General features: G+C 42.5%; 1 protein-coding gene across 1 annotated transcript; it reads right to left on the reverse strand.

Annotated features, from left to right (window-relative positions):
• Positions 1-3,683: 3,683 nt before the first annotated feature.
• Positions 3,684-11,187, reverse strand: LOC136449825 (protein argonaute 4A-like). The gene is made up of 24 exons (XM_066450023.1): positions 11,073-11,187; positions 10,126-10,170; positions 9,068-9,299; positions 8,774-8,979; positions 8,464-8,685; positions 8,210-8,346; positions 8,009-8,106; positions 7,805-7,902; positions 7,509-7,665; positions 7,303-7,419; positions 7,044-7,151; positions 6,887-6,949; positions 6,691-6,804; positions 6,423-6,588; positions 6,225-6,337; positions 5,998-6,135; positions 5,791-5,918; positions 5,596-5,661; positions 5,385-5,448; positions 5,154-5,265; positions 4,980-5,053; positions 4,542-4,636; positions 4,408-4,439; positions 3,684-4,301 (listed from the first exon to the last, which is right to left on the reverse strand). The coding sequence occupies exons 3-24, from the start codon at positions 9,284-9,286 to the stop codon at positions 4,126-4,128; spliced, it is 2,703 nt and encodes a 900-aa protein (XP_066306120.1). The 5' UTR covers positions 9,287-9,299; positions 10,126-10,170; positions 11,073-11,187; the 3' UTR covers positions 3,684-4,125.
• Between the last annotated feature and the right edge of the window lie 1,613 nt (positions 11,188-12,800).

Here is a 12,800-nt window from a genome sequence, read left to right on the forward strand (position 1 = left end):
CAACATCCGCATGGTACCTATCATTGATTTCTATTACTAATTCAAATATAGTAATTAGGAAGGGTTACATGCGTCATTTGGTTTACCATATTTCTAGAATTTCTATGATACTCCCCCTTCCTAAAAGAGTGCCGTTTTGGGTTCCGTGCCGATCAAACATTCTTAACTTTGACTAGATTTATAAAAAATATTAACAACATTTGTATCTCCAAATTAACTCATTATAAAAGTAGATTCAATGATCTATCTAATAATACTAATTATGTGCTATAAATATTAATATTTTCTTGTATATATTTGGTCAAAGTACCTCGAGAAACGAGAATGACACTTATTTTGGGACGGATGAAAGTAGTAATCAGGCAGAAAAATTGGGGCTACCTAAAAATAGAAGGTCACTTTAAGTCGTAATGCCTAAGATTTAGCAAGTTTATTGATAGAAATCAATCATTTATTTCCAGATGCTTTGTCATTCTTTTTTTAATTCTAGTTATTCCTATGTAAGAGAGAGAATTCTTCATGACATGACGAAAATTTTCTCTTTTTAAATTTTTTTAGTATATAAAGCAAAAAGAAAGAAAAGATGGATAAGGAATTATTTCTCTATGTTTTATCATTTGATTTATGATTTTTTTAAAAAATATTCTATTAGATTAGATTTGTTTGAGAATTCGAAGAATTACAACAAGCTCTAAAAAGGAAACTAGCTAAATGGCAGCTATACTCGCCTAGACTGGTAAACCTAAAGATCAGGTCGTATACGTATTTTGAACTTTCGATTCCCCGTATTTTAAGATGGATATGCAGGTGAGTATACATACACAATGCAAGTGCTATGGCTGGTCAGAAGAGGAAATGATTAAATAAAAAAGTTTATATCTGCGTTTTGAACCTCAACATTAGGTGAGCTGGCTTTCCGAAAGGGCGGCTTGTTTACTATCCGGACAGAACAAATTGAAAGTGGACAAGCAAAAGATTGTTCTTTTTTCCATATATAAACATGGAACGCGTGCATCATTAATACTGTACACATTTATGGAAAGAGCAAGCTTTGTCTAATGAGAGGTTCTTTCCTTAATTAAGCAATGCTTTGTCCTTTATAAACGGACCTAAGCCCTTTGTCTCATGCGACGTATGGTACATAAACTGCGACGAATGTGTTGGATATGTCATGGGCTTGGCCTATATAATATTTAATAAATAAAATAAAACTCTATGGTCTGTAACATTAAGCGTTGTATGATTTAATACCGTACGGGATTTTGACTGAATGTTGACTCAGCTTATTTGATCGGAAATTATCCATCTTAATTGAGAAGCTAAGAAAAGAACAGAGGAGTGCCACGCGCGCGCGCCGCCGCTGGCTGGGCCGTGGCCGTGGCCATGGCCATGGCAGGCGGCGAGCGGGCGTGGCCAGGTTTTGCCACTTAATCCACATAATTACAGGAGTTTCTCTCTTGTATGGTGGAGGCGAGTTGATTGCGCCAATTACCGTCTCCTGAGTTTCTCGGCTGGCTTTCTCCCTCCCCGCGACAAGCATAAAAGTAGAAGTCCTCTGTCAGTCCAACTCTCCTTCGCTTCCGAGAGACCACATCTCAGCCGCCCTTTGGTTTTCCCCATCCCGTACCTCTGCGCGTACGGAGCAACGGGAGAGCGGGTGCCTTCGGAACCCTCGTCCGCCTGCGAACCTTGTATGGGGTGGACGACGATTAGGTTTTTGAGAAGCGATTCCGAGACTGCTCGTCCACGTAGCAGACGTCGTGATCGCTCGCGGAACAGCAAGGTGTCTTCTTCCTGGTGACCGTTCGTGGGACTGCACTGCGAACACCTTCCTGCATCGACTATGGTCCACGACTTCGAACAACGCACTATGTCTAGTGCGAATGGAGCCTCCGATGCCCTCAGCATGGGACCCTCCGCTGGGTACACTCTTAACTCTCTGATTACCGTACTTTGCGTACTTACTGTATCGATCGGTATGTCGTATTTGCATGCTGTAGCGTTTGTTAGTGATATACACATACACATATATTGTCACGAACCTACTGATGTTTTATTTCTGGATTAAATTGACCATAAAAATGCCTAATTATCTAACAGAAAGTTGGCAAGAAAGCTGGCAAAAAGGCAGGGAGAAGGCGATGTTGATTATAGGTTTTGCTCCTTTTATACAGATGAGGCGATGTTGATTATAGGTTTTGTTCCATTTATACAGATGCAAGCAACGATGTCGATTACAGGTTCCTGTCCTGCTTCTGCTACGAAGACGATATGATATGCATTACAGGTTCTCGTCCTCTACCCGCTCCAAGATGTATCCAACGTGGTTTGGATACATACAGTAGGTTCTTGTCCTGGTAGATTATAGGTTCTGCCGATATAATTACAGATTCTTCCCCTTCTCCAGAGCTTGATTGTCCTACACATCCCTTCTACGATTGGGGTGTGTTTGTTTCCAGCTGGCAAAAATTTAGCCATGTCACATTAAATCTTTGATATTAATCAAGAGTATTAAACATAAGCTAATTACAAAACTAATTACACGGATTGAGGCTAATTTACGAGGCGAATCTATTAAGTCTAATTAGTCCATGGTTTAACGATGTGGTGCTGCAGTAAAAACATTTGCTAATTATGGATTAATCTATTAAGTCTAATTAGGCCATGATTTAATGACGTGGTGCTACAGTAAAACTCTCGCTAATTAGTCTACTTTTATGCAATTAGTTTTATAATAATCTCATATTTAGTCTCCTAATTAACATTCGAGCGTACACGACTAAACTTTAGCCCTGGATCCGAAGCTTGCCTGTACTACAGATGCCTTCTACGATTCTAGTATCATAGGTTCTACGGAGCTTGCCTGTTGGACAGACCCCTTCTACGATTCTAAGTATCAGATTCTTTGCTCATAGCCTCATCATACTTTATCATAGCCTAATCAAACGGAGAAAGGGCGATGATGATTTTGATTAGGACTACATGTTCTACTCCCTTTTATGGGACCAGGCGATTATGTGGATTACAGAGTTTGCGGGACTGAGAAAATGAGCAATATTATGTTTTAAAGTATTATTAATCTTCCAAGCTACTTGAGCGTACCCAATTCGCAGCAACGTGTACGAAGCAAACAGGGTCAACTCGTATAAATACTGAGCAGCAGTAACCATCAGAGGTGCCGCCTAGTACAGCACGCGTCTTCATCCCGTACCAACGCTCAGGCTACTGCAGACCATCAGACCAGCAAGAAAGTCCCAAATAGCCCAGAGTGCCAAATGTAATCCGATCATGCCAATGTGTGCAATCTCAAGCTAGGGCCACTACTGAAACAAATATCACACTTGGCATGCAATAAAAAGTAGAACCTGTAATCCCATAGGAGCTCCATGTGCAATCCCAGCAAGCACCACATGCTGTAAGCTCTTGCAAGCTATTGGTTAGCAACGTTATTTAACCCAAGGCAAATACAAACAGGAGCTTACAGCCCAATTCGCAGCAATGTGTAGAAAGCAAACAGGTCACCAGACCAGCAGGTCCCAACTCCCAAGTAGTCAAATGAAGCCATCCACTCCAATTTTTCAATCTCAAGCTGAACCACTACTGAAACATACCACACTATACAACTGAAACATACCACACTTGCATACAACTGAAACATACAACACTTCCATACAACTGAAACATACCAGAAACCACACTTGCATACAACTGAAACATACCAGAAACCACACTTGCATACTACCAAGCAGAAAACAGCAACCAGGACAGACAATAAGCACGACAGCACAACTCATAGATCGAACCAGCAACACGCTTAAATGGATGGTTTAACGACAACCTTCCAAGTCTTCCCTGAGGGCAGGCAAGGCACAAAGCACTGCAACAAGCCCTCAGCCAAACATAACTGCAGCGATGCTTTAAAAACTAGCATTTAACATCCTACTACCAAGTCTTCCAGAGGCAGGCACCAAGTGCCGCAACAAGTTCATAAGTTCATGGGCATCATCCAAGAGCGTTTACTGCCACCAGACATAACTACTACCAGGGTTCAGACCAAACCACCCACCAAAAGTAAGGCCACGGCACATGCCAAAGAAAAATGCCGAAGCAGCAAGCTATAGATGCTCAGCAGAAGAACATCGAACTCCTGACTTTCTCATGCAGACGGGGCAGCTCCTGGACAGGGACGCTGCCCGCCGAAGTATGGCCGCCATGGCTGGAGGACGTCTCTGACATCTCATCAAACTTTATGAACTGGCCGACTTGAGCAGCTGCAAGATGTGCATAGCAGATGGGAGCAACTGCAGGCAGGCAAACAATGGAATCAGTTCCCACAGATCTGATACACAAGCTACTGGAGGTGATGAGTTTGCCACACAAAAAGAAAAGTTGCCAGAGTAAACTTACCAACTGATATGGCTGTTGTGCTCCTTTGGTACCTGAAATAAAGTCCCACAAAATAGCTAGTGAGCAGGCAAGTTTTTTCATAATAACAGGGCAATAGGTTAGCAAAAGTTTTTAAGCCTCTGCTTGGTACTTACACATAAGAAAGGGAATGCACCAGCTCCTGCAGGTCATCAGGGTTGAAGCCTATCTCATCATGCAGGATGTGATAGTGAGTTGGCCTCGTAGTCCCCTGGCAAAAAAAGAAACATGCAATTAGATCTATCAATTCACATAAAAAATAATGTCTACATAGGCAAACTTAATGACAGCAGAACCAAGTTTCAGTGAAATCTCGGATACACACTGAAACAAGGTGATAGCAGCACAAGCAGACACATAAAACAACCTCAAATTTGGCCATCTACTGGAGCAATATTACAACCAAGTTTACCACTGATGGTGTGAAGCACCTTGGCAGTTTAAATACGAACACAGTTGCTTTAGTGTGGGGTTACAAATGCAGGACATTTCTCATTTCAGGGCAAAACGACACCAATTGACTGTAGATCAAATACAAAGGCAGAAATGCTTACGATCATTCCAGCATGTGAACACATGTAGAAGTCAAAGTTCCTTGGATGGCAGACTTTGTTGTCCACAACAGTCCCTACAGATAAAGCAATTGAGATGATTAGAGAATATAATAAGGTCACCAATAAATGAGCCTACACAATTGCAACAGCAGAATGGTAGGTGATGAAGATTACCAGGTGGAACATTATCTGGCTTTCCAGGAATGAAAAATTTAGTGTGATGGTTCTTCTGGGCAATAATCAACGTGAACTTCGGATTCCATTTCTCATCAAGAAATTTGCAAGCCTGAAGAGGTAATAGGACCATGTTAATATGGACAAGCACGCAGTACAGCATAATTGGATAAAACAACCATGACAACAACACCAATAGAGCGTGCCAATAGAGTTGCTAACAAAAAATACCTCGATGATTTGTAGCAACTCAATGTTCAGCACCTGATTAAACTGACTTTCGCTAACACCATCCCTATAATTAGACACAGATCAGCTTGGTGCTATAACAAAACAGATGAGACAGGAGATAGGCAACCAATTTTCTGAACCAAACAATTACTTCCACAAAAAAAGTTAACTACCCAGATTTGCAAACAGATAGTTTAAAATAATAACAGACCTGAAGATGATGACTTGGTCAGGCTTTCTCTTCCCAGAACTGGTGTAGAAGTCAATCAGACACTCCCTGAAGATACATCAAATTCCAACAAGTAACAAGTAACGGGAGAAAGCATGTCATTAGAACATAAAGGATACTCAGCAAAGTGCAACATGATCAAACTTAACAATGGTAATGCAGGTAAAGATCTCTTACCGGATCAGACCATCATCTTCAGCTTCCCGTGGCTTAAACAATGAGTCAATCATTTCCATTTTAGGTGATTGGGTGCGGACAGAAGCTCTGTATTTCGAGATAAGAGGCCATTCACGAGAACTAACAACCTAAGAAAAACAAAATCAGAACTGTCACAGTAGCTACTATTTATTGTTTATCACAGAAAATTACAAAAATTATACTTACAGCAGCAATGGACGGTACATCAGAATGCCCAGGAGAGCCGTGGGATACATCCATTCCCAAGATTATAGTTGGGACCTTGGATACGAGAGGAATTGCTGGGGATGTCTCAATTTGGAGCAACGAATTCATGCCACCCAACTGTTTGAAAAGGGAAAAAATATCAAAAATATATAATTGCCATATACAAATGTAGCCATGCTCTCAAATCTCAGGGCGAAGTTACAGACCTTTGCATTTATCTTTAGTAGGACATTTGTAAGATACTGATCATTGACTCTAGTTGGTGCCACGCACTGTGTTACGATCCCAAATTCAGCAAGGCATTTCTTCTTCCAAGGCCCTGTAAAGGTCAATGGCATAATGATACAGGAGAAAATAAAATGTGCCACAGAAGTTAACAGCGATTTATAGTAGTATTAACCAACCATAAATATCAGAATTCTTCCTTTCAGCTAGAACACACAAAAGAAACTTGGGTGCTCCAGGAAGCTTAGTTTTCACTTGTTCAAACATGTCTTCAACCCTTCTTACAGCAGGTGACCGTCTCATTGAAGGATTCTCATCAAATACATCGAAAGGTGCTTCAACCATCTGCAATACCAAACAAGTAAATTAGAACATGTGGAAATACAATACCGAACATGAATTAGAACACATCTGGAAATGCGTAACATGATGAGAAAATAAACTTACAATCCCCTTCATGCCTCCACACTTGGTGAGATCACGGACAAGATCCCTGACATTGCATCGTGCAGAAAAGTTGACCACTGCCCATTTCTCGACACTGCTAGCTCTAATGAGCCTCTGAAAACAGAAATTCAAATATTACATGTGACATCATGAGAATCCACATACACATAAGCAAGAATATGCTATACATGCTGACCTTATTGTTGAAGTTCCATCTACCATTGCGTGTAAAAATGTCTTCTCCATTCCCAGCTTTAAGCTGAACGAAAAGACAGTTATAAGATTTACAGCTTCAAAATTCCATAGCCACAAAGGATGTTTGAAATGATATAGGATAAACAATAATGACCAACCTTGGGGGGCTGCAGTACCCTACCATCAACTTCTGTGAAACTTCTAGCAATTGTAATCCCGCATGCCTTCAGCATGGGCTCTGCATCATAGTTGCTTCTTTGCAGTACCTGCCCAATTTGACATGAAAAAAAACAACAGTTCAAGAAAACCATGCCTACCAATAACCCAACTTGCTAGGCCCAATTGTTATTGTTATATATAATAACAAAAAGAAAAGAATTGCTAGGTTCAACCGTTCAATCCAAAAAAATCACTCACATCATGCAAAACAGACATCCTTTCTTGTGGTTTCTGCCTAGATTTCTCAACAAGTGACGACCTCTGTAGTGTGCTCAAAGCTTTAGTGTATCTTTGTAAAGGCAGAAGACTGCATAACTGGTAAACATGGAAACAATCTTCACAACATTAGCAGGGAAAAGAGATTCACAGCAAAGGAACAACACTACTACTCAAATAATAGTTACCTCAACTGGAAAATATGTTGGCCGCTTTGGTTTTCCCACATTGATACAAGGAAGATCACCAGAGTATTGCAGCTCTATGCCACGGTTCTTTACGAAGTAATCAAAAACAGTGATCTCTTCAGAGTCACCATTGCCATTTTTATGTTTCAGTGTGAATCTACATAAGCAAGGAAATCACCAAGTACTTAGAAAATGTATATGAAACTAAGATGCAGAACTCAAAAAGAGCTTGGAGAACAAAATAAAGTGCAAACAATATAAAAACGGTTCAAACACCAACACATCACGCTACTTACAATTGCTCACGGCAAGGTCTGTCACTGAGACCAACAATCTTCTGCTCTTGGTTCGCTGGACTTGTTTTTATCCGTAAGTTCTTCAGTGCACGCTTGGCCTGCATAAATAAGTAAAACAAATTGCAAAAATAAACATCTAAAGTATGGTGAAATGGAACTCAACCTTCAGCCTATACTATCTGTTGTATTAGCATGAAACATTACCTTAGCCCAATCAATCATGCTTGGATCACTAACTTTCTGATTGGCAAGCAGAAAATCAATGACAGGACCAGGTTTCACAATCATTGTGGTGGACACATCTGCACAACATAGTAACACATGCAGACATTACCAACTGCATACAGAGAAATGATCATTGTATTGTATAGATTAAAACAGGGCATATGGATGATATGAACAGACCGATATTGAGTGAAAGTCCACTCTGGGTTGCACGAAAACTAGAATGAAACCCTCTACAGCCCACTACACCACCACCCAGGTCAACAAAGTTGGAAGGATTGTTGTGGAAGAATGATTGCCTTACTAATAGGCAACCCCTGCAAGCAAAAAGGGACACGGTTAAAGACAGAGAATGGCTACACTGCAAGAACCGTCAATAATATCAGCAATATTTGTAATATATGCCCTCTGAACTGCATGAAACAATTACTTACTGCTTAGCTGAGTGCTGCCTCAGAATAATGTCAATCACTCGAATTGCTTCCTGAGTGTGCTCTGATTCCTGACCTCTCAAGGCCTGTGAGATTGCACTCATGGGAATTTTTGCAGCAAAAGAGAGTTCGACCTTGTATGTCTTTGTATTATAAGGCCTTCTGATCCTTTTCCTGTCACTTCCAGGAGGACTGTCATTGCCTGGACTGCCATTTGCAGGAGTCCTGAAAGCAAGAAAGTCAAGTTAACATTTAGGGATAATTATCATCAGAGTAGATAATGACAAAATCAATCAAAATAACTGAGGCTTACTTTCCAGTTGAAACATCATCCACCACGACAGTGAACTCGTTTTTAACTTGAGGAAGAGCACCAATTGTGAACAGGCTCTTCTCACCATCATATGCAAAATCTTTATTTGCAAGTTCAGCAGCATAAGTTTGCTGCAGTTTTTCGATCACTTTTCTTCCCGGCCCTTTGCGATCAACCGGTGTATCATCTTCATACTTCAGATTGACCTGCAACCAGTAAAAGATAACAGCATTGATAATGAAGGTATGAGGATGAAAATAAAGAAATGACACTGGACAAGGATTAGAGACGCACGTAATAGTGATAGAAATAATCTGCAGCATTCATGAGAGAAACTTTGAAGTGATTTGTTATCAGTTTTATCTGCTGCCCCTTTCTGCCAAAGCCATTCCTCTGGACCGGACTCCTAAGTTTCAATGGCGCCTTTGTTTCATCAGCTTTAAGTGGCTCAACACCAGCAGCCAAAGGAGGTGGTGGAGGCAAGTCATCAGCCTCTCCATTGTGAGACTCCATTTAGTGAGCCTTGCTGCATGAGTAGATATCCAAAGCAACCCAATCAGACATATACATAGGCACTAGCTGTATGATTCAAGCAAGCAGCAATGCAACTGAAGCGGCAGAAGGACAAGTACACAGGTAAATCACCCTTTTAACAGAGATAAAACATCTGATTTCAGAAAAGTACAACAAGTGGAAGCAACAAAAACTAGGAATTCAATAGTAATTGGGCCTTATTACACAGTAATGGGAGTCCCTAACTTATGCCACACCCCCAACAATACACATACACATTCTCTAAAGTAATATCAACTGCCAACTATTCACATTGTGCCAACAGTATACATTTCAGTAAACCACAATGTCTACTCCCAAGTCCCATCACGGCCAAATATGCAACAAAAATGTAACATCAGGATAATTTATTATTTTGCAGCCCACACTAATAGCAATAGAAGATATTCCACTTATATCAATTAGAAATTGGAACATTTAAATATCTGGCATCTGTTTTGTTTCCTAATACTTCATACAATGAAGAAGAGAAGAAGTCACTGTATAGTACAGAATATAGATGTAAGAATCATACAGGTAGGCAAAGCCAATTGCTGTGACCGAACAAATTTAAAAACAAAAAAAAAATGAAATCATGATCATCTCACAAACTATGGAAACATTAATAAACAACAAACTAAGGAAACAGTACTAAACAAGGACCTCGAACACAACACACTACCATAGTCCGTAGAAGATTTGCTAGTGACAACTCATACAGAAACATCCTACTGGACCTTTATAGGAGCCGTTCTACATGCTCACACAAAATTGTAAACCATATGGCATAATATACTTACGAGAGCAATGTATCTGGCCCAAAGCTGCAAAGCCTCCGCCCAACCCTGCACATCAACAAATAATGAAAACGAATTATATCATATCATATGACAATAAACAAATGAGAATGTAAATAAATTACAATAAGAGTCATGTAACAATAATTATATATCTGTATAGACCTCAAAAAATTGCAAAAGATTTGAAAGGGTAATAAATCCAGGAAGAAAGGCAAGAAAAAAAAGCCACTTTTCCTTTGGAAAGTCATGGCGAAATTTCCTGACTCCAAGAAACCCCCCCAAAAAAACAAAGAATATTGCTGCGCGTACCCCCTAATTAACAACGACGCCGCACAAAAACCCTTATGAATGAACCTTCCAGAACAACGCACTAGCACTATTATTCTTAAGAATGGACCTTCCAGAGATGCGTATTTATCAAACATCGAATAAAAAATTATTCAAAAACTATCATTTCCGCAGAGAAATGAACAGTGCCACCATATACCTCTAAAAAAACTTTAAAACACATAAAAATCAGATCTTTAACATGATGAGCAGGAGAACCATAAAACCATCTATAGAAAAACGCGCAAAAATAAATAAAAAATAAATCTTTTAAGATAACAAAGAAGAAAACCTGAATACCCTCCTCCATATATACGTAGAAAGGCTAAAAAAAGAGCGAGAAAATTAAGCCTTAAACATGACAAGAACAAATGCGCGACGAAAAGAGAGGGAAATCAGACCTTTGCCATTGCACTAAGGAAAACAAGAAAACCCTCCATGTAACTAAAAAAAGAGGAAAATCGGAAAAGGCATAAAAAAAAGTATCAATCCACAAAAGAAAAACCCTCCCTAAATCCGCGGCAAGAACAGGCGATCTAAACCCCGCCAAAACCCTAGATTTCCACGAACAGGGAGGCGGGGGAGAGGCAGAGGAACAGAGGAGGAGGGTTTTCGGTTACCGCCGAGTGGTGGAAGCGGATGGCGACGTCTCCGAGAAGGCGAGAGAACTTCTCACCCTTCCGGCCCCTCCGGCTTTCCAAACAGACCACAACTGGGAGGGCAGCGCACCCACCCCTCTTGTACCAGCAGCCCGCCCTCCTGTACGACGGGGAGGGAAGGGCAGCGAGGTCATTCCGCACCCACCCGCCCGTGCGGTGCGCTCTCTTACGGTTGCGGGGCCGTCCGTGGGCTCCGATCGGCCCATCTGGACCGTGCGTTGGGAGAGCCCGGAACTTGAGGCCGAGACCAGGTGACACGTGGACTGGAGCATTGGACGCGGTAGGCACCTCACGCACTAACGCCCACCGTGCTCTCCACTTCCTCGGTGCACGCCAAAGCGCATCGGACGCAACAATTACTCCACTGATTTGTGGGCCCCGTAAAACTGTACCCCACCAGTCATTGTCATCGGTGAGTCCTGCCGGGTCGGGGCAACGCTGCCTCCGGCCTCCGCGGCGAACCGTATCTTGACGTGACTGTGTGTGCCCGAAGTCCCGAACCCCGGAAGGCGGAAGCCACCACCGGTGGGCGACTGGCGACCCGGCGCATCCCCAAGCCCCTCACTGACACGTGGGTCCTTGCTATGTTTGGTCCCAGCAATCAGTGACACAGAAGGTGCAGCCCGTGGCCGGGCCCCGAGGTGTCACCGCAGACTGCCTACCGGGTACACAGCGTCCCATCCGGTCTGGTACCGGCGTTAGCGTGACGGAGGAGAGGAATTCCAGACTGGGAGGACACCTGTACATGCAGCAGGCGGATCGAAGCCGTTAGCTTACGGCGCCGTCATCAGACCGTTAGGACCTCCTCGGTGATATCCACGCATCGGCGTTCAAAGGCTGCTGCGCTCCTCCAGCTGCACCCTCCAACTGCACCGGGTCTACGGACTCCATCCCACAGACATGTAGGCCCGCACCGTGCTTTCGTATCTCGCCCTCCACGCGGTGCACCGCGGCACCGTGGACCCGGAGCATTCAACAGCGCGGCGGGGTAGCAGCGGCAACGGAAGCGTCGCGCAGGCTGGCAGAGCGTCCTCCCTGCGGCCGCTACCGGGCGGGCGGTGTCGCTTCCGTTTTCGCAAAAAGCTTGGGCAGCCTTCGAAAGGATGGCTGCCGCATCTCCTTCTCCGTTAATGCGGACAGCGCTGTAGCCCGAGCACTGTAGCAGGGAGACTCCCCGTGCATTTGCCTTTGCCACCTGCCGCTGCCGGCGTTGGGCTCCTCGCCTTCCTCCAGCGCAAGAATGGAAGTGGGGCCGGGCCACGGCTGTCCAGCTACCAGCCTTGTTTCTTTTTTTTTAAATGGTCTGGAGGAATTTGTGAGAGGAAAACAATGTTCCGGATGAAAAAAAAGAAGTGGATCAAGCCGGGTTTAAGGGCACGCGAACGAGGCATTTGTGTTTCGCGGTGATCGGGAAAGTTAAATCGTGAAGATCTGAAAATTGAAAGCGGGGGGATTTGGGGAAATTGCGAGGATTCGGATTTGAGAAATGAATGGAAAAGTAATTAGTAGGAGATTTTAATACGTGATAATAAAGCACAGTAAGTACTCTTCGTAGTTAAAAAGGCAATCAAATTATTATTAAAAAAAAGGCCATCAAATTGAGTTATTGAGATCATTGCACCGGGGCGGGGCCCCTACTTTGAACGCTCGTAATGGTGATAATACACTCTTTTTTCAACTTTGTATTAT

The sequence above is a fragment of the Miscanthus floridulus genome, chromosome 5 (assembly GCF_019320115.1).
Source record: "Miscanthus floridulus cultivar M001 chromosome 5, ASM1932011v1, whole genome shotgun sequence".
NCBI lineage: Eukaryota > Viridiplantae > Streptophyta > Magnoliopsida > Poales > Poaceae > Miscanthus > Miscanthus floridulus.

Bases quoted from the DNA above. Each gene is read 5' to 3' on its own strand.
- LOC136449825 (XM_066450023.1), bottom strand. From the start codon at position 9,286: ATGGAGTCTCACAATGGAGAGGCTGATGACTTGCCTCCACCACCTCCT. The intron at 7,903-8,008 runs GTAATGTTTCAT...TTATTTATGCAG, and splicing joins GCATGATTGATTGGGCTAAG to GCCAAGCGTGCACTGAAGAA. The intron at 6,136-6,224 runs GTCTGTAACTTC...CTTTTCAAACAG, and splicing joins TACTAAAGATAAATGCAAAG to TTGGGTGGCATGAATTCGTT.